The 26,225-nt window shown below is 34.4% G+C and overlaps 1 protein-coding gene across 2 annotated transcripts in view; it reads right to left on the bottom strand.

Annotated features, from left to right (window-relative positions):
• The window catches only part of LOC145678887 (uncharacterized), a 136,299-nt gene that overhangs the window by 16,996 nt on the left and 93,078 nt on the right, over window positions 1-26,225 (bottom strand). For both annotated transcript variants that reach the window (XM_081749463.1, XM_081749464.1), the window contains 13 exons: window positions 24,641-24,857; window positions 24,230-24,318; window positions 20,987-21,148; window positions 18,766-18,927; window positions 16,498-16,695; window positions 14,814-14,867; window positions 14,342-14,432; window positions 12,972-13,132; window positions 11,619-11,718; window positions 9,413-9,546; window positions 8,322-8,466; window positions 7,278-7,402; window positions 4,658-4,873 (listed from right to left, as the gene is read on the bottom strand). In XM_081749463.1, coding sequence (XP_081605589.1) covers window positions 4,658-4,873; window positions 7,278-7,402; window positions 8,322-8,466; window positions 9,413-9,546; window positions 11,619-11,718; window positions 12,972-13,132; window positions 14,342-14,432; window positions 14,814-14,867; window positions 16,498-16,695; window positions 18,766-18,927; window positions 20,987-21,148; window positions 24,230-24,318; window positions 24,641-24,857 — 1,854 coding nt within the window. The remainder of the gene's footprint in view (window positions 1-4,657; window positions 4,874-7,277; window positions 7,403-8,321; window positions 8,467-9,412; window positions 9,547-11,618; window positions 11,719-12,971; window positions 13,133-14,341; window positions 14,433-14,813; window positions 14,868-16,497; window positions 16,696-18,765; window positions 18,928-20,986; window positions 21,149-24,229; window positions 24,319-24,640; window positions 24,858-26,225) is intronic.

Here is a 26,225-nt window from a genome sequence, read left to right as displayed (position 1 = left end):
ACCTTTTTTAACGGGAAATGATCATGTTAATGTAAAATATTGGAAGCATATTCAAACTTTTGATTTTAAGATATTCATTTTTATTGACTCAAGTTTGAATTCATTAGGTTTCTGTATACCGTTTTCGAAAGAGCCCATAAATGATTTCTCAATGTCAAGACGAAAAACTGAAGATTTACCCTATTTCATACAAATTGTTAGTAAAATTGCCAATCTTTACGAAATTAATCTTCCTAAATTTATCCTTAAATAATTTTTTGCAAAGTCGAAATCTAATTACATCATTTTCGTATCCAAAACTCGAAGACATATCTCATTTTGGATGTAGACTAACTCCTTGGGCTTCCATGAACTTCTATAAAGTCAAAACCTAGTTAAGTCGTTTTCTTGCACCAGTAAATGATAAATTCATTCCATTTCATGGAATTCGTTATCCCATCCTATTTTGAAATGAGTTTTCCTGAATTCACTCTTAAATGACCATTACCTTGGTTAACGCTCTTTCTCATACTTTCAAAAGAACATTCATCTCTTTGTATGGGAATTGATGACATTCCTTAACCCGCTAAAATGAGATTTTCCAGGCTTTCTTCTAAATTACTTTTATTAAACTGATACTAAGTGCAAAGAAGTACGCACTATTAAAAAAGAGTTTACAATGTAACGTTTTGATGCTATGGTTGTATCTTCTTCAAGCACAAAATATATTCTTCTTATAAGGCACAAGAATATAAAGATACTGCTATAGTATCGAAACGTGACACTGTATACGATTTATACGATTTTAAGACTGCGTACTATGCTGATGATAAATATCAGTTTATATAAAACGTTCACAAGAATAAAATGACTTTTACTAAAGTCGAAACCTCGATAAAACATTTTTACGCAACTGAAAACGATCGATACATCCACTTCGATCGAATGAAAACTTTAGCCATTATCGTCAACTTCCTTGCTAAATACAAAGATTTTTTTCTTTTAAATGGATGGACATCGTTCGGTCATAACATCTGTAAAAAAATGTTTAGTTTAAATGCAGTTTGTTGTGAATGACACAGAATGAAAATTTTATTCAGGAAGGATGGTAATCACTTATCTCTGAAACAAATGTTGGAAATTTCCTCCATCTTCCCTTAGACACAGTTAAACCCGTCACTCCATGTTCGTTGCGGTAGCACGCAATGTATCCTGGGGGATATTTACAATTTATCTTGTAAGGTTAGCTCGCAAGTGTTCCAGTGTTCGTGGGTTATCACCGTTCACACGACCTTTTAGATAACTCCATAGACAGTGATATGGGAACGTAAGATCAGGAGACCTCGGAGGCCACAGGTTCTTAGAAATAACCCGATCACCAAGTAACTGCTGATCAGGGCTATACTCTCATGAGAGGTGTGGCCCCATCGTGCTCATAATAATCTTCTGTTAGTTCAATGTTGTCCAGCTGTTGGACAAATTCATTAAAATGTCTATATAACGAGCTGTCCCCTCGAAGAAAATGGGTCTCACTATTCGTGTTGCAGACACATCACACCACATTCCAATCTTGGGGACATAGAGCGGTACCTCAATTAGCTGACGTGAATTGTTTTATACTCACATGCGCATATTTTGAGAATTCCAAAATACTTAAGATACGTGTAATGATCTGAAGGAGCCATTGACAGTAGATAATCTGTTTATCTTGGATCTGGACAATGCAATTCGTGAACAGCAGTTACTTTGTAAACTCGTAGTTATGCTGCCTTGGCAGCTTTCTGGCACGTAGAGTAGCTGCATTCCGGCTCTTGGAATAAACTTTTTTGGTAACCTTGTAAGATGAGCCGCGACATCAACGACACCTCCATGTCGTAATCGATGCTTACCTCTTTCACTAAGAAGCGGCCTGGTCGTTTCAAGCTTCTTTCGCAGAGCCAATATTGTGTCCCGTTTAGGTGCACGTACACTATACTTCCTCTCATATGCTCGTTGCGTAGCCATGACGGAATCCATTTTTCAGTATATTTTCACTAAAAACACACTTTGGTCCAGTGTATGACACGATAAACAATTCAGCTCACAACACACAACAATACAGACGTTAGATTTCATTGAGAAACTGCTCTAAACTTATCAACGAGTCTCATGGTGACATCTGTAATCTGAATGTGAAAATGTTTGTCATTTACCGCTGATGCCAAGCGCTTTAATGTCTTAGGTAAGGACTTTCATCCTTTTCGTTCTAAAGAATTGAAGCATTTTGACAGTTTTCCGGTTACCACATTTCTTGAATGCACCGGACACTACCACAGTGAATGCTGTATAAAATTTTTATCCTTTCTGAGTCATTTTCAATAGACTGTATTAAAATTGGACAAATTTTATAGATGTTATGACCGAATGAAATCCATCCGTTCTAAAAATAATCACTATATTTTTCAAAGTCATTTTAAAATAATGTAGACCTAACTAAAGTTCTTTCTTCAGCGCGAAAATGGTAGACTTTATGGATATCATTAGGCAAAATCTTTAATTCCTCTTTTACCAAGATGTTTTTCTAAACGAGATTTTTCAAAGTTGAGACCTAGTTATATGGTCTTCTCGCATCTCAAAATAAAAGATTACTCCATTTCATGGAAATTGTTACTTAAGATTCTTATCTTCCTTTTATATGACTTCTTCATTGACATCACAATTGCATAAAAAAATTACATTAAAAAAGTAAATAAAGTTTTCTGTTCCGAATCTCAAATCTTTTTCATTCTGCTAATTTCGTGAACTTTGTTACAGTTTTTCGTCAGCGGAGCACGAGAGTTATTTCGACTGATTCTGATAAAGATATCGAAAATATCAAACACAGATTTACTTGTTTCATACCAGTATATACCCTGATACGCTTGTAATCTTATGAAAACAGAAAATAACTATTTGAATACCTTTAAAAGTGCAAACTATAATACGAATTTCTGTTATTCTTTCAATAACTCAAAAACATTTTTGGAATTAGAAATAGTTTATTTGGGTTAGAAATTATTCTAGAATTAGAAGGAAGTATGTAGAGTTAAATCACTCTGAACGACTACTTTTCATGTTTAGTAAGAGCAATAAATAATAAATAAATAAATAAATAAATAAGCAATTTTAGGAATTCTCAAATAGTGATTGATAAAACCAACTATTTGACCATACTTTACGCTTGGAATGATTGTTCTTTCTTTCTTAATTTTACATATTGCTTTGTAATAGAGTTTGAGAGTATTCTCTGAGTTTGGGAGTTGTTTGGAAGTTTAGAAGACAACAGCGGAGGTATCTTCAAATGTGTGTTTATCTTTTTGTTTCACAAATCAATGATTTTACAATACAATCGTAAAAACTAACATTAATAAACTGCATGTTAGTTGTACTTGGAATCTGATTTTTAAAGTTTATTTTTGTTCTAATGATGTATAATATATTAAATAGTACATTCAGAAACTTAAGTGTAAGTGAATGTGTAATAATATTAATTATGGCCTCTTTCCTTATCATCATTTGAGTAATACCATCATTCTAATATATTCCAACTCCATCCCGGCACCTAGTAGCCCACTTGCTGGTAAATGTCGATGGTTGATATAGCGACACGTAAAAGGATTGCCGCTAGTGTGCCACTGACGGCAGAGTTTCGTCGAGTCGAAACAGATATCTAGAGTCGGGATGTTGAAGTTACCACCGCATAGCAGCGAGGGCTTCATTTTGGTCCGCGCTCCTTCGATTCGTCGCGGAGAATCGCGAAGGGACCAACACGAACTATCGCCAGTCATGTGCGTGCGGTTATTATTACATATTATTTTTTTTTTGACGCGAGGGTCAAGAGTAACCCTTGCCTCTACATCATGAAGTGAAAAATATTGAAATGAATACGTATAATTGTATGAAATGTTGCCGATCATTAGAAACTGAATATGGGAGAACTATGAAATAAAGTAAATAGACGCGCGTCATTTTGTTATAAAATTACATGGCGAACGCATTTTATCTGATCCCAAACAGTTATCGTCGAATATACACGGTTAAAGAAGTACTCTGAGTAGCCAAACTAAAAAGACCTCAAAGATTTATCCCTCTACAAGCGAGGTTTTCTTTATCGCCTCCATGGGAAGTCGGAAGAATACGCGCCTAGTAATCATAAGGTTGGTGGTTCGCGTATACCCCGGGATACTTTTTTTTTTTTTAGTTTTTTAGACCACCTTAATGTAAACAAATCACGCATATAGGCGGTTTAACATATCTTGGGGGAGTAATTTTATTGGCGTTCTGTCGCGTCTCTGCCGCTGGTGGTATAATTTTCAAAACGGAAGTGGGGCCGCCAATTTTCAAAACGGATCATCACTGCGGGGCGAGATGTCGCTACTTGCCCGTTGGTGGTCCACCGACTCTTACGTCATGGGGATCTCTAATTCTCAGCCTATTCAAAAAAATTGTTTCAAAGAGAGTGCAACAAAAAGCGGATAAACCGTATAATTCGATTGCACTTCTCGTTCCTTGATTTGAAAATCCATGGTAAATTATAAAATTTCCTTTAAGAAGATTCATTTCCCTAGAAGACCGATTTTAGTTGAAAGTTTTGAAAGGCCATTGTAGTGAATTTATCTTATTTATGCTGCTTTTCTTATCAAACAAACATAGTACGTACTGGCAACCCTGGAGGTCCACCAGGTCCAGGTGATCCTGCTGGTCCTGTTGGCCCTTTGTCGCCTGGTCGTCCTGCAATACCTGGAGGTCCAATTTTACCAGTTGGTCCTTCTGGTCCTGGCTCTCCTATGGGACCTGTTGGTCCTGGTGGTCCCGCAATTCCTTGTGGTCCTGGTGGCCCATCATTTCCTGGTTTTCCCATAGGTCCTTGTTCTCCCTGGAAATTTGGGAAGTACCAAAATAAATCAATTTTCTAAACTGTATGCAAAGATAATTACTACAATTGTACATTCATGCATTTTGGGAGATATGTCTATTTTAAAATACATAATTTAACAAGTGAGGTAAAAAGAGATTAGGAATAATCTAAGAACAAATTATTAAAATTATGAGCAAAGAACGCAGTATATTGTAGTGTAGAACTTGTTTGTTAAAATCGCTCATTTAAATAAAATTCAGAAATCTAAAGATTACTATAATAACGTTGAAGACACTAGGGATGACTCCAAATTTGAACCTCTGAGGATAAGCTGTATATTTCCTGAAAGGGTTTGTCAAGTAAGTTCCAAAACAGGTTTAAGTGACTTCACCCCTTCAGGGTTGGAAATATATAGAACAACTTGATCTATATATTCAATATATCAAAATGCTCCGCATAACTAACTCAATTATATCCTATTTCAAGGTAATAAACTAAAAAGAAATGATTATTTTACTACAAATATATTATATTAGTGAACCTCACTATCACGCCATAGACTTATCGTGAGACAGTGTGAGTTGCGTGGCCCTCACACCTTAAAAATAAAGGCCAAGTCTTGGCAGCACCGTCTTGCCAGGACCGTGACGTGTGAGTTACATGACTCTCACACATAGCCAAAAACCAAGGCCAAGCTCCGGCAAAGAACATCCAGCCTTCTTTTCTCTCATTATCCTTGCTTTGTCGTGGCTAGAGGGCTTAAACCCTAAAGGGTGATCAATCGGGTTTATATAGCTACAAAGAAAGAGCTGTTCGGATCGAGTAAGTGAGCTCAAATTACCACCATGACTAGTTTTCCCTAATTAGTAACTCAAAACCTATTGAACGTTTTTGTACCGAGTGACCTGCCAAAAAACTCGTACAAATATATAATGAAAGTACTGATCTGATAACGTATATAGATGAAATCGTAAAAAATATAGAAATTGAAATACATACACTGAATGTGTCACATCTAGCCACAACAATGAGTCACATTAGTTGTGACATCAAGGACTTACTGTTGGCTGGGTATTATGGATTGCTTTTCTTAACTTTCTGGGTCCACTAATGTAGGATATTTATAGTGAAATAATCATGTTTTCTTGTTTTATTCATTAATATAGGACAGAATTGAGTAGTACATATTATATTCTTAATCTACTAGTCATGCAGATCACTTTGATATGTAGAACATATAGGTCAAGTTGTTCTATATATTTCCAATCCTGAAGGCGTAGGGTCACTTCCGGGCGAGGAATTGAAACTTGTTTTGGAACGTACCTTACAAACTCTTTCAGGAAATATACAGGTTATGACCAAATTCAAGGCTCAACTTTGGAGTCATCCCTGGTTAAAATTATCTAGCTAATCAGGATTTTAGATAAACATTATAACACATTTTAAACATGGATTTAATATGTTAGGAAAGAAACATGGATTATCAATTTTTATTTTGCAACTTAGTTTTATTTAAAATTATGTTCAGAATATGTATTAAAAGTTTATCAATTTACTTCTAAAAGAGAGCCAAAACCAATGAAAGAGAAAATTAGCATTGATAGTACCAGCCCTATTTTAAAATAATATTTACATTCATTCGTATGTAGAATATTTTTATCAACACAAGTGAACTAACAAATATTTCTACGTTCAAAATTTAAGATATACATAAGTCGAAAATGAAACAAGTAAAATAATCAAAGTAAGTCATTTGCCAGCTTAAATATAAAGAGTAAATTTTAGTATGATCTCCAAAATTGTAGAAATATGTATGTACTTTGTAGAACATTTGAGCGTATATTTTAGACTGCAAAATTAAAAGAAAATGTGTAGGGGCAAAACATACAATTGTAGACGTGTTTATACTGGTTAGTAGCTGATATGTGATTTTTCGATTATTCCTTATTTTAAAATATAGCAGAATTGCAGTCTTAAGTAGCACCCTGTTAGAAATATTCTCCAATGTAATGAGAATTGATACGTTAACAATTGAACACCAGACTACTTCCTGAAAAAAACACTGCTTCTAATATGGCATTTTATTCACACGAAACCACATAAAAAATAGGCACTTGGTCACTTTGTACCCTGTTTGTCTATTTTTCCAAAGAAAGATTTTTTTAAAAAGAAAAGTTAAAAGGTACAAACGGCAGTATTTGACAATTATTGAAAATAATATGGATCCAGTAGAGTATTTTAGAGAAAAATTTTTTATGAAAATTTTCTGCCTATTTTATGTAGTGAAAGTGATTTATTTTTTTCTCTAGAGAGCAAAGTTGGAATCACTATAACTGCCTCTGGAAATAATTTATACTACTAGAAGAAAATCTACTCACTTGAAATTAAACTCTTAAAAGAGGAAAAACAAGTGCACACTTACAGGAGCACCTCTTAATCCTCTTGCTCCAACAGGTCCTGTAGGTCCTGGTAACCCTGGTAAACCTCTGTCTCCTGGAGGTCCTTGTGGACCAGGTTGTCCAGTTGGTCCAGGTGGACCTTCCGATCCTGCTCAGAAAATACATGTTTTTAGAGTATTATTACATCTCATAATTCATTAATATCAGAAAAAATATATGTTGTCGATTCTGGCTTTGGAACTAACTCAACTAGTAAACACTGAAATTCTGATCAAAGCAAACAACTTATATTAATAACCCTGTTTTTAGTAAGTGTTCTCGGACTACCAGCCAGCCGACGTTTCGAATGTAGATAGTGCATTCGAAACTTACGATATCAATATCTTCACCTGGCCTGATAGCCCGAAAACACTTACTAAAAACAAGTAGCCAGAAAAAATTCAATTCTTTCTTAATAATGCACAAAATCGTTACGATACCACTGTCTAACTGACAGAAGCTGTGAAATAAGCTTTCACCCAAGTTACACCTGCAATGCTCCGCAAAATGTCATACAGAATCTGGTGGCGTATTATCCTTTGTCATGAGAATGACGGTTGACAGACATCCTTTGGTACTTAATGTTTTCTGTCTCAACAAAACTTCTCAAAAGTATTGTTATTCATGTCATTCTGTTCTTTCTGTGTAGTTATTTAAGTACGTTTAGTGGTTTATGTTACTTATTTTCAGGGGTAAGGTACTTTGTGGCCACCATGTATGAAAATGAATAATACAGTATACTATTTTGTTTTATTGATTGTGTTTTACAACCTAACTAAGCAGCCAGCAAAGATCGTGGAAGACCTACTATTACTCGTAAAGTGCGAACTAAACACTAGTTGGGTTTCTATGCAAGGCATTATACTCTCAGCAGGAGTTGAACCAATGATCATGTCTACATAATACATAACATTTAATGGAGATCCATTAGGCGTTGCAAAATAATAGCTTTGATTATAAGATTTTTTCCTGTACTTGTAACTTGGTAGGAAATAAAGTATCAAAGAGAAACCTCATATATACAACACCTGAATCTCCTTTAGGTCCTTCTGGTCCCGGCGCTCCAGGCTGCCCCTGTGGTCCTGGGTTCCCTGGTCTTCCTGTATCTCCTGGTGATCCCTTTATTCCTGGTATACCTGCTGCTCCTGGAGGTCCCGACGAACCAGGTTGGCCCTTTAAAAAAGTAGCTGAATTTAGAAGTCATATAATGTATCTAATCATTAAAAGTTTCCATCGCCAGAAAAATCATGTAAATATACAAGTATCAAAAGTTATTTTCAAATCAACATTAAATCATTTCGACATGCTCTGGTGTCTTCATCAGCTGTGCATAACTTAATTGACCGCCAAATTCATTAAAAAATCTTCTGTTGTAAAACTATTCTTATGGAGTAATGAGATACGAATTACCAGAACAAATGTACAAAAAAAGTAAATAAATAAAATAAAATAAAAAATAAATAAAATAAAAATAAAAATAAAAATAAAACAATAAAAATAAATAAAATAAAAATAAAAATAAAAATAAAATAAAAAATAAATAAAATAAAAATAAAAATAAAATTAAAAAAAAATAAATTTTAAAAGTAAAAAAATCAAGAACTAATCATCTTACTGCACTTGAGCAGTAAGGAATGGTTTCCATGAATCTTCTAAACCAGAACTTTAATACATCACAAATATTCCAGAAGAAGTAACGTTTTTTCTGCACTTAAACCATTTTTTTTTTTTTTCTTGATAAATACTCTCGATTTGAGCTTTACTAATCCAGATAAATTGTAAAGTATCACTTTAATGTTGATATAGGAATTTTACTTACATGAAAACTTATATGAAAACTAACAGAAATCCACTACGCAATACAACAAAACTTCCTCATTTTGAACCAGCTACTAAGGCTAAAAAGTTTATTTCACTATACTGGTGGGTTCTATTATACATTTTAATAGTCACACCTTTAAGCGCAGGACAATTAACATCATGAATATTTCGTAACATATACATTCATGTAACCTTTTCATTAAACTTATTAAGTGTTATGTTTTTTTCAATAAAAATATCAAGAAAGAATTATTGCAATGTGAGAATCTTAGGAAAATGCATGAGTGTAAATACTTACAGGAGGTCCTGGTTCTCCTGGTCGCCCTGGTGGTCCCATAATTCCACCCTCTCCTCGAGGTCCGGGTTCGCCTCGAGCACCTTTCGCTCCAGTTAATCCAATCAATCCGGGTGGTCCAGGTTCTCCAGGGTTACCTGCGTAAATAAGATTCATAATTTATTACTTAAATCTATAATACACTTGCAAAATTACTTTACTTTTACTATAATGAAAATGTTACTTAATAAGAAACGTGTCCTGGTTTAATCTCTCTTGCGAAAGACAGACTAATAAAGGAAATTCAGGGTTTATATAGAAACAGAATAATAGCTCATTATAAAGCAACTCATAGTAGATACAGTAACTTCTTATACTTTCATTTTAAAAATGAAGAACGCTCAATATTTAAGCTTTAAGTGGAACAATTTCCATATCTTTTCGTGTATATCCTATTGATAGGGCGACCGCACCTCCCGTTTGGACCGCGACAGTCCCGTTTTTGGGGTGTGTTCTGTCAGTAGATGAAAAAATAATATTTGTCCCGTTTTATGCAAGTGAAAGAAGTAAATAACAAACCCAGACCTTACGGGCATGGCGAGAGATGCTGGTAGCTTGGCACCTGACGGATGAAGGTATTGGTTGGGTATTGGAAACACTGAAAAAGTCAGTAAAACGCACTAAAAGTCAGTAAAGGAGGTGTTCGTTATCTACAAAAAGGTTTTTTCTTCTGAGTATCGTGTGCGCCCGAGCAGTCTGTTGTGCAATTTAAGTGCGGAAACAGGAATCGTGTATTTGTTTCCATACATGTGGACGAAGGACAACTCGCGGATATTTTAAAATTAGTAATCCTTAGCTAGGCTAAGCCTACAATCTGATAAATAATTTATGCTTAGTACACTCGGAATTAATTGACTCACCTCCCCCATAATGAGCACCTTGATGAGATGGCAACGTTGGACCTCCCAAGTTAGTAAACCTGACTCACTAAATGCAATAGGAACTTCAAGCAAGTACAATTGGAGTAATTTATGTATTCAATTAATTATCCGTCTTAAGAACTTTTGAGTTCATATCTTCGTCATGCGATACAAAACGTTTCAATAACTGCCATTTGTACGTAATATATATTTGCTCGACATATAAAGTAAATTTTAAATTTTTGTTTTACAAAAATTAAGTCTGATTAACTACTCCTCTATGCTAATATTTCAGTTTTACGTCCCACAGATACACCGGCTAGGCTAAAGGAGACGGTGATTATGAGAAATGACTGCAATGGTGGAATGATTAAAGTGGGAGGAAACGGAAGAACCCCGAGAAACCCACGAACACGGTGTTTGTCCACCACAAAGCCCACTTGGCGCGAGCTGGGATCGAACTAGGGACCCCAAGCACCAAAGGTGAACGCTCTACCACTGAGCCTCCGAGTCCTTTGCTATTGAATAAGTTCGAAAATCTCTAGTAATGGGGATGCAATGTTTTTAGATTAAAAACATAGAAAAATTGAACATGATTGTCCAAATTACCCCAGTGTTGTATAATCAACTTTGTTATTTATTTATATATTTATTTTGTTTTTGGCTTTTAGAGAATAACTTTAAGCCAAACTTCAAGTCATAATAATTACAGTAACAATATTTTATATAGTATAACTCTAAGAATTCCGTATATTGACAATCTGATTAATATTCATTACCATTTAATCTTTCACATAATTAAAGAAACAGATAAAATTCTCCTGGTAAAGTCAGAAGATATGGTAATAAATAATGAAATAAAAAAAATCTTCTTAATACTAAGTTGGAAGACTTCAAACTTATGTCTGAAATGCTGAAAGACCTGTGAAATATAGGAAGTCTGAGAACACTTAGTAAGATGCGTAAAAGATCAAACTAAATGCATTTCGACAGATTTTTGCACAAAATGTTTTATTGTTACAAAAAAGAACTATCGTATTACAAAAATTATAAATATAAGGAACGTTAGAGAAGAAATATATATATATAGCGTAGAGAGTAAGATTTTAATATTAAAAATGAATCCTCTTTTTTTTTTTTTTTTTTGTTTGTTTTCTTAGAAGATGAATCGTGATCCAAAACTTAAAGGTAGTGTTTTCTTAATGTGCATAAATATATGTGATATTTTGTTATGTATTATTATTTATTTATTTATTTATTATTAATTATTATTATCATTATCATTTTAAACTGAGATAGAATTGGATTACCTTGAACACCAGGATTTCCTTGTTCTCCCTTCAGTCCAGGAAGTCCACGTTCTCCTTTCATTCCTGGAAGACCACTGGGGCCTTGAGGTCCTGGGAAACCCTACAAACACAAATGTCAACGATGAAAATACAATCGAAATATAGACTTTGATAATAGGTTTTCCTATTAACTATAAAAATGAAAAGAATTGACAAGTATTAAACTCAGGAATGCATCTATATTTATTAATGTCGAAATTTTCACTGGAAACCCCCATCTTCAACTGTAGCTATTTCAGCGTCAACAAATATTGAGACACATTCCTGAGTTTAATTTAATATTTTAATTATCCATCACTTTAGTTCCTTCAGTAGTTGAATAGAGCAATACAGGGTCATTTTTTAAAAAGTCATGGATTTAATTCAAGTCGATTTTCATGTGGTTTGTGACAAATGATCAAGGAAGGATGGGAGATTTATGGGACTATGTTTACTGGCTTAAATTCATCTTGGGTAATGTCGGCCACGCCTCAAGAAAAATAGCAAATATTTGCCAGTGTACCTTACAACTGGAATGAGATGCAGTGCGGTGCAGAAGTTTGAATGTCAGTGGTCGATTCCTTAGGTCTCCCAAGAAATCTCTCCGTCGTCCAAGAAATATTTTTTATGATTATGTGTGTTACCACTGAAACTTAATTTGTATTCTCACTAACACTTAATTTGTATTTTGCTGCGATTCCGCTTCAAAAATCCAAAACCTTATTCTAATTGTAAGGTACACTGGCAAATATTTGCTGCTTTTCTTAAGGCGTGACCGATATTACCCGGGATGCATTTAAACCAGTAAACATAGTCCCATTAATCTTCCAATCCTTCCTTGATCATCTGCCACAAACCGCATGAAAATCGGATTTCAGTTAGAAATTCTAGACTCAAATGAAATCCATGAGTTTTTTTAATCACCCTATACTTAACAGGTGAATATAAAAATCACCCTATACTTAATAAATGAATATAGACAAAAGAATTACGTTCTTCCTGGGGGAAATGATTTTCAAACAAGATGAAAATTATAAATACTAACATAGATGTTGTTTTATACCGTAACAATAGTATAAATTAAACTCTTTACTTATTCGACCTTCTCTGAACTTCTAGTTTTGAATAATAATACTTTTAAATCGAATTTTAATGCTTACATTCTATTATGCATGTAATGTTAATATTACTTATTAATGGAATGATTGATGTTATTAATTTTTTTGTGAATTTGATTATGTGTTGTGGACCCTTAACATAAGTTCTACTAACTGGAATCTTTATTTCTTAACACGATTTATTGTTTACGAATAAAATAGTGGTGAGAATCATTACCTGCAAACCTTGAGGTCCTGGTTGTCCTCTATCACCTTGCATGCCAGGAGCGCCTGGCTCTCCAGTGGGTCCTGGTGGTCCCGGGTCACCTCTTTCGGCTGGCTCTCCAGGTGGACCTTGAGGGCCAATTAAACCTTGCGGGCCTCTCTCTCCCTGACGACCTATAAAAATGAAACGAAAGTAGATACAGTTAAGAAATAAGTTTATGCTACAGAAAAGAAAAAATTTACACTTTGTTCCTTTTCAATTAAAAAGAAACAAAGTAGAGTTCATAAACAATTTATAACTAACAAGGTGAAAATAGTCAATTTTACATTTTTTGATGATCGTAATAAGTCTACATGCTAGTCAACATTTAGGATTATTATTATTATTATTATTATTATTATTATTATTATTATTATTATTATTATTATTATTATTATTATTATTATTATTATTATTATTATTATTATTATTATTATTATTATTATTATTATTATTATTATACAGTATTTTGCCTTTTGGACTAATGATTTTTTCTTCAAATTTAAGTCTGGAAATTTTCCTTCCACGTTTCTTGATCTTCAGCTTTCTGTTTTATTTCCCGATATTTTTTTTCTATCCTTCAAATCATCGATCAGCTGTGTTCTTCTTCTTCCTATTCCTAGCTTTCCTTCCATATTTCCCTCTATAATGGTATGAAGAAGGCAATTTCTTCACAAGATATGTCCAATCCAATTGGCCTTTCTACGAAGGATGCTTACTAAAAGCATCCTCTTCTCTCCTATCCATTTTAGAACATCTTCGTTTGTTGCTCTCTCTGTCCATTTTATCTTCTCCATCTTTCTCCAACACCACATTTCGAGTCTCTCTAAATAATTCTTCCAAGTCCGTAAAGTCCAAGTCTCTGAACCATAAAGTCCAATACTCCATATACAGCACTTAACTAACCTTTTCCTTAGTCCAATATTGAACCTACTAGTTAAAAGTGATCTTTTCTTATTAACCCGTCAATGCCCAATGTCACCTACAGGTGACACTACTTTAAAGGCGTCTTCTTGTTCACCAATCGTCCACAGGGGGTCTTAGTGAACCACAGTAGCACCAGCTACTAAGGTATATATGTTGCATCACCACACAAAAAAGTTTCAAAGTTGACATACTGTACCAGGAAGAAGACACCCTTCAAGTAGTGTCACCTGTAAGTGGCACTGGGCGTTGACGGGTTAAATGCTCCTTTAGCTAAGGCCATTCCTGACCTCATCTCTTTGATGCAGTGACCGTCTTTCGTCAAAATACTTCCCAGGTACTTGAAATTATCGACCTCTGTAAGTTTTCTTTGGATTTTTTTCTAAGTAAAACTAGATAAAGAATAATTTATTGAGTACCTGGTGGTCCCTCGGGTCCAAGAGGTCCCGGTGCTCCTCGTTGACCTTTTTCTCCCGGAAGACCTGGTTGCCCTCTTTGTCCTGGCAATCCCTAAGGAACAAAACTCTCAGTTAATTTCTTATATTTTGGTACTTCCAGAAAAATAATAATTGTTTTAATATCGTCTGAATTAGATCAATGACATGTAAAGGAATGAATGAATAGCAGAATGAAAATTTCACATATTTTTCTGCCCAGGAAAAGTTTTTTTTTTCTGTTGGTATTCTAATACGTATCCGCATTTAGTACACATATGACAACATAAATAATATATATAGCTCTTATTACTTGGTATTGATTCATTTTTCTTTATTTTTTCCACTAATGATGACTTTCATTCAATATATTATACGATATTTTTCTTTTCTATCCTGAATTTGAATGAGGAAAGTAACTTGAGAACAGGAAAAGATTCAAAGATTTTTTACTTACCACTAATCCAGATGGTCCAGCGTGTCCTTTGTCACCCTTAGGTCCTCTTGGGCCCTGGAAAAGTAAGTAAATACAGAAATTGTAACTAGAGAAAGAAATAACTATAAAAAAATATTAGATTACGTACATGAATTTCCAATAACAATTAATCTTCTGCTATGATCTTTATTATGCGAAAATAGGAAGAGTTCAGGTAATATTTTGCAACTTGTTTAATGTGATAAGTAAAATGCAGTCTTAAACTCTCAAATGATGTAATAACAATATAGCAGAAAAAAATTAAACTGCTATTTAGTTCTTTTTCTCTCTAAATATTAGAGTAGAATATTTAAGTAAAGAAAGCAAAAATCTTCAAAATATTTAGAAATAACTGAACCAATAAATATCATCATTCTAATGCAATATTGATTCATGTTATTTGATATATGCTTACAAATATGCATAATAGTTTTATTTATGTTTTGGAATGTTCTATGTTAGTATTGCAAGTGAAATTCACGAAATTTGAAATCTTTGAGTTTAATGTCCCATGACTATGCCTGTTAGGCTAAGGTAGATGATGATTAAAACAAGTGAATGATGATGGAAGAATTGGTGGAATGAGAAAGTGGGAGTACCTCGAGAAAACGCACAGGCACGATGTTGTCCACCACAAACTTACTTGGCCGGGATCGAACCAGGGACTTCACATACCGAGCGAAGTAGCTCAAGTGGTAGAGCGTTGGCTTCGCATTCGGGAGATCGCGGGTTCTATTCCCGCTGCCGACCATCCTGACTGAGGTTTTCCAGGGTTTTCCTCAGTCCTACCAGGCAAATGCCGGGATGGTACCTACTAAACAGGCCCTGGCCAATACCTTCCCAAATTCTTTCCATTGTTATTGTTGTTGTTAGATATCCAGTGTAAAATGGCTTCTGAGCTGTTCTGGTGATTGTTTAATAAATAAATAAAAAAAATAAAAATACCAGAGGAAAGGGCCCACTGAGCCACTGTGCCCACTTCACGAGAACTGTTTTATATAATGGAAAACCTGTTTTGGTAAGATTTAATTCTTAATCATAACAAGGATGAGATTTAGAAATACGAATTTCATTCTTGATGCTAAAGCACTGGGCGCTTCTGCTTTATATATTAATGGTGCAAAAGAGAATAGACAATTCTTTATATGAAACGAAAAAGAGAGGGTTTTAGTACACATGGGTTGAGAACTACGAAAGTGTAAGTATCAGGTTTTAATGGTTCGTAGGTTGTAAACTAAGGAACAAACTGTTCCAGAAATCATAAAAAATTGTTGTCAGCGCCTACCCACGTTCATTAAAAGATTTTTACTTTCATTTCATATAAGAAATTCGAATTTGATGGTGATCTTTTTTGCATCTTGTGGATTATTCTGTGTACTAGTTCTTAAAATGACTTAATATTAAATAGATAGCAATTTTGAAGATTCAATATTAGTTTTTTTTAATCTTTATAAATTTACTTTAAATATTTGATTGCATTACTCAGGACATTAGAAGTTTGGATTCAAAAGACAATAAACCTTACGTCATTGGTTGCTTTTATATAAATAAGATAATAAGATAATACTTCAACTTCGCTTCAAAGCCTCAAACTATTATCATGTCAAATTGAACTTGTAGAGAGTTATAGGTAAGGGCAATACTACAGGAAACCATTAATACTTACAGGTAATCCATCGGGACCCATAGAGCCTGTCTCTCCTCGAGGTCCTGGAGAGCCTGGGGGACCAACTGGGCCCCGTTCACCTGGAAAACCTCTTTCTCCTCGTGCACCTGCAGAGCCAGGGATGCCTGGGGGTCCTTGTAAGCCTGGTTCTCCATCTTTACCAGGGGTACCTGGATTTCCAGAAGCTCCTGGCAATCCCTAAATGAAAGAAAATATAAATGTTCATAATATTCAGGACTCTCCTACAATCAATATAAATAATATTAAAGGAATATTTGCAACATTATTAAACTTTTCAGGAGTAAAGTATTACTTATTTATTTCTTTAAAATTTTACACCATTTTGACGTTTATGAAATAAGTAAAATCATACCTGTTGGTCAACTCCCTAATTTTGGTCACCTCTTTATGGAATCTGCAATTTCTCACAATGTTCATGCCACTTATTACTTTGTAAGTTGACAATTATGTATCTTGAAATTTGCCCACGTTACATCACCATACTGCTAATATTAACTTTACTTTTATATGTTGGCTACTTCAACTGCATAAATTTATCTCTTGAAAACTTGAGGAACTGAATTCCCACTATAAATGTGTTTTAAAAGTTAAATAAAACCAAGTTCAACATGGAGGATAGATACCTTGCAATTATTAACAACAAATCCAAAATTGCAACGAAAGAGTGTTTCCCCCTCCCTTTTCATGTCTATGATTAGTACTTGTATGGATTAATATATATTTAATTTTGAAGAAACAAAATAAGATAAGAACAATGCTGATTGCCTACAATTTGCAAAACACCAAACTAGTAGTACAGCTTGACTTTTTTTTTTCTGTTCATATCTTAGTTTGTCCCACGTATTCCATGTATTTCTTTCTGGGAGAGACCACTTATAAACGAACAACTGATTTATATTACGGCATGAAATATGCATTTATCGTCCTGGGAATAATGAATAAAATAAAATAAAATAAAGTATATGACACGAGTTTTGATAGAAACTAGAATGTCAAATGTATAAAATTATAAGGATAATGTGCGTGTTGCAAAATTTTCTTTTATTACAAAAATTATTTTCAATCTTTTGCTTGTTAAGAAAATACAAAACAATAAATAATTACTAATCACTGTGGTAGTAATACCTACTTACAATATCTAATAATTTGAAATTCAAAATTATTTTATGAATTGATTTTTTTGTTATCTGCAGTGGACAATATATTTCGTTTCATTGTACTCACGAAATATTGTGAGTTGAACACTTGGTGCTTGTTAAATGAAATAAAATAATATCAAATATGTTCTATTTCAAATCTAATTCTATGTTTGTGTTAAACCTTATTGAAAAGCCAGTTTGAAGTATTTTGTTTTTGAAAATTGATATTTAAACACAAAATATGCAAAGATTACTAAAATTGACCACTAATTTCGTTAGGTAAATATTTAAAATATTTAATTATTAGTAATTCCATTATTATGCTAATGAACCATTATTCCCAGTCTTTAGAATAGGTTGAGTTGAGTTGATTTTGAGTTTAACGTCCCGTTTAGCAGGGAGGCTATATGAGATGTGGACCTACTGATTAACGTGGAATCCAAACCACATGAGCTCCCGCCGGGAATCAAACCCAGGTCTCCCACGCCAAATGCGCGTATGCTAACCGCTTAGCCACGAAGGAGCTCTCTTTAGAATAGGTACTAATACTACATCATCTATCACGTATCCGGCGTATAAGGTGCGGCCCTTTTTAGGGCATCATTTTTTTTAAAGAGAAAGGATTGTTATACCTCCAATCTATCGCAGTCTACGGAAATAATAAAATGTTGAGTACTTCCGATCGAAATAGTACAACTTATTCAAACTAGCTCAAAAGCACAGTGAAGCTTTGGTTTTAGAATTGCAATAACACCAAATCGTACTAAATCATTATTAGCGCAAGTAAATGTCTTTCCTTGCTTTTACTCCAAAGTTATTGCGGAGGACTACTTTTCTCACTGAGAAAATGAATTTGTATTTGCTGAAGTATAAGACGCATCTCATTCGAAGTAACTTTTAAAAAAAATATTTAAAAAAGCTGCTACGTTATTATCACACAAAAATATTAATATTTGTCTATTATAGCATATTAACCATAAAGTACAAAATTGTTGTATATTCCTTATACTTTCAATTGAATTAATGTATTACCATCTCATAATGTAAGGTTTAAAAAATTTTCCTTGAGAATACATAAAAATATTAGTTAAAGAAATAAATATTAAACCTGAAATCCTCTTGGTCCAGCGGGTCCTGGTGCTCCTCTCTCTCCATCCGAACCTGGAGGACCGGGCGGGCCTTGAATACCCGGAGCGCCATCTTTGCCTGGATCTCCTCTTGGACCAGTTGGACCTGGAGGTCCTGCATCGCCATCTTTCCCTGGATCACCCTACAATAAAAGTTTTCTTTTAAACTCAAATAATTTTCTCATGTAAAATAATTGAGATATGCAATAAATCGTGTGTGTGTGTGTGTGTTTTATGAAAACTTTCGCTAGTGATTCTTCATCAGACAGGAAGAAGAAGAAATTTCCACTACTTAACGGTACTTTTCATATGGTCTTATGGTATTGGTCTTATTTAAGATTGCACAGCCGATCAGAGAATGGTAGATATAATATTACTTGGCCAAAATACTGTCCGTTGAAATAGAAAGAAGGTTGGTAGAGACTATGATATGGAAATAAAGAAACGAAAGAATTAAAATTTTGATATAAGGAAAAAAGAGTTCAAGGGTAAAAATAGAGAAAGGGTTAGGTTTAAAAGTTTTTTTCTACATTAGCTATTCTCTCTTGTTTCCTGCGGTTCATGATGTCCTTCGAACTCGGTCAGAACTGACAAACTCTTGCGTCTGTAACAGATTCTCTAAAAGAAAAGTGCTGCGACTGGCATCCAGCTGAGTATCTGAACTAATGACCCGAAATTCTAAAAATAAAGCATTCTATAGGATCATTTTCTTCCTGGATGGCCAAAACTAATTTTCCCCATGATGATGAGGAATACTGAGACTGAAACAGCTAAGGTACGTACACGTTACATCAAAAAAAAAAAAAAAAAAAAAAAAAAAAAAAAAAAAAAATTAAAAAAAAAAAATTAAAAAATCAAAAAAAAAAATTAAAAAAAAATGTGTCACTAGGAAATTCTTGGTTTTATTTATTTATGCATAAAATTTACATTTTTTTGTTTGTTTTTTTGTTTCAGTCATGGAAGAGTTTTCTCTAACCAAGGGAGGCTCCGAAGGTGTCAGTAAGCTATTTTGCCCAAATTTCGCACATAGATAGTATCCCACCAGGAAGCAATAAATCTGAAACAGTTCACGGTACCACCTAATAGAACTCGAGATATAGGGGTTTGTATCTGTACAATGAGAGAATAAAGAAGCATGGTATCCATGACGTCTGTTGTCACCTCTAAAAATCTGAAACGGCGAAACATGTCAAAACTGGAAAACACGTGTTTCGTCATTTTAAAAGTATCGAGGTAAAAACATTTGCCCCAATGTCTCCCGGAGGGTCCCAAGCAGGGTCCAACTTAAGATTTGCAAATCGGAACCTCTCGTCTTAAGTGTATATATATGACGAAAAATGTGTTTACGCAGTAGCACGGAAGTATTATCGTATGATTATGTTATATTAATCAATTGAATCGTTGAGTTCGAAAACCGGTCATCTCCATCGAAGCTAACTTGAGAGAAGTGACAAACAAAACTAAATTAGTCAATATGCATCTGTCATATAGGGCTGTTTTTATTGTCGGACCGTAGAACTGACATTTTTCTACTTTCCAAAAATGGAAATAACCCTATATGTCAGATACATATTTATTAATTTAGTTTTGTTTGTCACTTCTCTCAAGTTAGCTTCGATGAAGATGACTGGTTTTCGAACTCAACGATTCAATTATTTTCCTTCAATTTGGTGTGCTTGCACTTAACAAGTAAAGGAAACACAAAATTAACAAGAACAAAATCTATCACTAAGTAGCGATTAATATCGATATATTCATTATCAACACAATACCAAAGAATAGAGCTTTAACTAAGGAATAACAATTCTGACGCCATGTTAGCGAGTCATGTGATAATGTTATGAAATTCAATGTGGAGACAGATTAGTGAGGAAAATTAAGTCTCACGGAACAGGTTGGGCGGTAATGTGTATATTTTCTGAGATACATTAAAAAATAATAACATAAGACATCTTTAGGTTCACTTCACAGCGGTTATGACAATAATTAAGAAATGATAATTAAAATCTTTGTTTATTTGTATGAAGCTAGAGTATTAATTATTTTTTAAGGGGTTTTTTTTTTTTTTTCAGAAATCTATGTATAAAGCCTGAATTTACTTTAGAAGACAAATACGTGTTGACATTAATTAAATTTTAAAATCATCGTAGTACAAATAGTGTAACTACGACAGATGCTAATCTGTTGAAAATTAAAACTTACCGGAATTCCTTTATCACCTGGAGGCCCTATTGGTCCTGGAAGTCCCTGAATGCCTTGTAACCCTTGTTCTCCTGCTTTCCCATCTGCTCCAGGCAATCCTCGCTCGCCAGGACTTCCTGCTTTACCTGGTGGTCCTGGTCGTCCGGGAAGACCTCGCAGACCCTGAAACATACAATATTTTCATTTATGTAAGAGTATTAGCTATACACCTGATTAAATTACCATTTTTAGTGGCTAAAGAGAACGGGAATAATTCACAGAAATATATGTATTCAAAGCAGGGGCGTCATTTAGGGGGCAGGAGGGGGCAATTGCCCCCCCCCCAAGAGTTTGAGGAACGCATATACTTTAATCAATTGTATACTAATATACTAGTACAAAACATGAAAGTCTTATGTCGGTGGTGCTCTTGCCCCCCCCCCAAGCGAAGTCTGAAATGACGTCCCTGATTCAAAGTCAGATAGTTACAGTATTCGAACGCGTAAAATAGTTCAATTTTCCTATACTAAGCGAATCTCCCTTTGGCCAGGAATCTCTCGACTGTGTAACGCAGCCTTCCATTCTCTCTTACCCTGAGGCAGACTTTTTTTCCCCTCAGAGTTTCTCTCATTTATATAGACCTATATTTTGGTTTTAGTTTTTCTTTGAGTACTTTTTGTTTCGGCGTTCCCTCCTTAGCGAAGACCAGCTCCATGTTTCATAATATATCTAACCATCCTATCTATACATTCTAAACGGATAGTGTAACTGTAATTTTTATAACATTTCTACAACATTCTCCGCTATGCGTTATCTATTGTTTATTTTTAGTGTAAATTATTTATAACAATGATAACAACAACATAACGAATAATTGAAATTTTACCTTTTTGAAACATTTAACCCATTTTATATTGTGATGTATCACGTGCTTCTGTATACAAACAATACTTCACTCTTGTTTGTAAACATTACCACATGGATTTACAATGAAGTACTACACTCCACGTGGATTTACTATAAAATGCAAACAACAAACCACCAGCGGTTTCTACAAACCACGTAACAACATGGAAGCAGCAGCGCCACCGCCACCAGGATGCCCATATTGGGACGCAGCCGGCAGATCTTCACTAGTTTTCTGGTCTCCCCTCTATAGACATGCAGTGGAATCTAAGAGGCACCTACCATTCCCCAAAGCCTTATCTTACAGCGAAGCTAAAAGTTCCCTAAACTTTACCTCTCTTTGCTGCTTACAGTGGAGTAGCGAAAAAATCCTAACTACAATCCGGCCAAGCTTGCAGCAAAACCTTGACGGGAACTTTACCCCCTCTACTTGCAGCAGAGTAGAGTGTGTCCTACAGCCCCTCACGTAGCACGCTACTGAGGAGTCCTTTCCGTGTCCGTCAAGTCGAGAAAAACCTGCATTTACCCAAAATCCTTATTAAAGAATTGTATACTAGTGTTTGTAAATACAATTGTAATCTATTTGAAAATTTGTAAATAAACCGATAATGGGAGTCAATTCCAAACGCTCAATTATTCAACCTAGCTCTACTTATAAACTGTAAGGAACAGAATTTTACAACATTTATTATATTTGAGGCAATAATGACAGTCAAATTGGGAGCGATCAGCAAATTACATTGTTCAAGTTATGAACTCTTTTCAGCCGAACATGTTACATTTGCTCTCCTGTCATTTTATGCTAAAGAAAACAGTTCTTTTAAAGAGTCAAATTTATTCATTTGATAAATTGTTAACTTCAGTTTCAGGTACTTTCGTGAGTATATTTTCACGGATGTTATTTACTGTTTAACTGTTTTCCACTATTCTATCTCTGCATAAGAAAACTATTTTTATCACCAAAGGAGGCGAAGATGTCCAGGATTTTTACTATTTTTTTAAAAACAGTTAGCTTCTCTTTATAGATTTGATTTCTTGCAAAGTTCTTGTTTTAATTTTAGATTTCGTATTTTCTTGACACATACAATGCATGTGTTGTTCTAATGATAACACTTATCGGCCGTAAATGTAGCTCGTTTATACAGGATGTTACAAATAAGTGTCACCAAATTTTGGCAACAGATTTCTCATATCAAAATAAGAAAACACAATTTATATGGATCTGTGCTCAAAAGTGGATAGTTTCGGTTATAGGTTGCCGAAAACGTGAAACAAGTTAACTTTAAAATTTCATACCTCCACTATTATAGGACCTATCGTAGTCGGGTCAAGACATCACTGAGGAACTGGTATGTGAACTATCCAAATATCTATATTTAAGAATGTTCCAGTACTTGCACACCAATTTTTAGAAAGGTAGGTGGAGAGTGATCAAGTACTCCTAAACAGTCTCTCTAAAAATGATTGTGCAAGTTCTGAAAGATGGATATTCGGGTAGTTCACATAGTAGTTCCTTTGTGATGTCTTGATCCAACTATGATCGGTCCTATAGTAGTGGAAGTATGGACCTTTAACACATTGATCGCCATGTGTATCACAGGTGATACACACAGCGTGTTTCACCTACGCCTCGTTTATCATTTCTGATACACAACGAATGTTCTTTTCACCGCCACGTGTATACGATCTGATACACAGGCTGGTATATTTAGCACAATTTACCTGTAGTCAGGGCGCTGGAAAATCAAATTGCAGCAGCAATGTGTTGAATACTTTTCTTTAAGTAGCTATTCCGCCTATACTTCGTGTATCACTTCTGATACACATCAACTTGGCGCTGACAATAATATTTACAAAAAATACTCTGGCGATCAATGTGTTAAAGTTCATTTTTTCATACTACGAAACTATGCACTTTCGACCACAAGTCGATATGAACTTTTTTCTTATTTTCATGTGAGGAATCTACTCTCAAAATATTGTGACAAACTTTTGTAACATCCTGTATATATGTACAGCATATGTTGAAGAAGAAGAAGAAAGCCGAACAAAAAGAAATAAAAAAAATATACACATTTATATAACATAATATGTAGAAAATAATGATATACAATAATTGTTAAATAGATGATGCGCTCCTTAGTACGATCTGAGTAGCTGGATTATCCTTATTAAGTAAAATGTTGATTGTGTGATTGAGGAAAAAACAACCAAAATATAAACAGATAGTCAACGAAAAAATATTATTATTGTAACTTTAATTTGTATTTTTTAAAACACTTGCTAAGCCACGAATACACTACGACTAAGTAGAGAACTCATATTAACCATATGTGTGGTATAAATAACAGTAAATACCTGAAGTCCTGGTGGTCCAGGTCGACCTGGATCACCTTGTGATCCCTTCATTCCTTGTGGTCCAATTGGTCCTCTATCTCCAGTTTGTCCTGAGAAAGAAATATATATTCTTTCATATATATCATAACAAATAGAAACAGCATAGATATATATTCATAACAAATGAAATTTAAAATTACCATTCATTGTGTTGTTCTTAATCTTTTAAGAAAAGCGGGCTTCGACTCTAAATAAAATATATTTCTCCATTTGTTATAGGTAAGTATATATTGCAATTTACATCATCGTTAAAAAAACTTAATTCAAAAGTTAAGATTTACTATTGAACACCCATCAAATTTTTAAACTGTAACAATGAAATCCATGATTCATTTTGCTCCTTATAAAAATAACATATTTATTGTTACCAACCTTTGGGTCCAGGAGCACCATCTGGTCCCGGTAATCCTCTTCCTCCAGGAGCACCTCGTTCTCCAGGTGGGCCACTTGGACCAGTTGGGCCTCTGATTCCTCTCTTTCCTCGTTTACCAGCGCTTCCTGCTGGACCAGGCAATCCTCTTGGACCAGGAGCACCACCTTCGCCTTTCATACCCACTTCACCTTTGAAGCCTCGTTCACCAGGAATACCCTACATAAAAAATGACTTGTTACATTATAATTACGTGACGCTGCAGCTGTTTGTCATTAAATTAATATTACAATCTTCTTCTGTAGTATATATATATGATTCAAACGTTGAAAACTGGTTGCAGTTTTGTTAAATTGTAACGTGATGTTGATTTCGAGATAGTATTGTAATAGATCAACCTTGAAAGTAAGATATTAATTGCCTCTAATGACTGATAATCACAGAGATAAGAAGGAAATGAAGCAAACTGTAGCCGTCGATGTCAAGAATTCTAAGTTCTAGACTGAACAAACTCTTGCGTTTAATTCTAAATGCCTTCATCTCAATCCCAGACTTAAAAAGTAACTTAAATTCTAACTGTTACAAATTTTAGACATTAGAGAATTTAGACTAAACTATGCTTACATTTCCTGCTTTCATCTATTTATTTACGAGGACTGTCCAGAATGTATCAGACGTTTTAGGCTATCGCGGCAGTTGGCGGGGCTAGAGTTGCCATCTTAATGTCAGAACGTTGCCACACTCAGTACGCATCCAGCTATGGTAACGTGAGAACTGTGACGCTCTTATTGTGCTTTCTGTAACGTGCTACAATGTACGCTGCAATAGAATATCCAGCCTCTTGTGAGGTGCGTTCTGTGATTAGATTTTTGTAGAAAAAAAAAAAAACACAAGCCAATTGAAATCCATTGCCGGGGAACACTTAGCGCGAATGTGTTGATTTTTCACGACAACGCATATCCACACATGGTCAAGCGTACCAGAGAACTCTTGGATGGTTTTGGATGTGAGGTGTTTGATCACCCATCATACAGCCCGGATTTGGCGCCGAGCAACTACCACCTCTTCCCAGCGATGAAAACATGGCTCGCTACACAACGCTTTGATACTGACGCCGAACTGCATATCGGTATAAGCCAATGGTTGAAATTCCAGGTGACAGAGTGGTTGAAATTTCTACCGCGATGGTATTGAAAAACTTGTGCTACGGTATAAGTGTCTTAATTTGCATCGCGATTATGTGGAAAAATAACTTAAGAGAGAACCTTTCAAATGTATATAATACAATTTAGTTTGCTCATTCTATTACTTTTTTTATTTCAAAATGTCTGTTACTTTATTTATTTTTTTTAAAAAAAAAGCTTGTAAGTACAATATAATTTGTCTTAAGGGAAAGAATCTGCTTTTAAGGAATTAATTTTCTGGTCTCATAAAAAGAAAGAAAAAGTAAATAAAAGAAAAAGTGAATATTAAATATTTTGTACAATTTTCTTCTTTAATAAATATTGTCCAGTTGTTTTGACAGCTTACAGAATTATAAAGTATATTACTTGGAATTTTATACTCTTGATGGTTGCTTGATAAATA

The sequence above is a fragment of the Thermobia domestica genome, chromosome 2 (genome assembly GCF_964235325.1).
Source record: "Thermobia domestica chromosome 2, izTheDome1.hap1.1, whole genome shotgun sequence".
Lineage (NCBI taxonomy): Eukaryota > Metazoa > Arthropoda > Insecta > Zygentoma > Lepismatidae > Thermobia > Thermobia domestica.
This window is presented reverse-complemented; position numbering and strand designations above follow the sequence as displayed.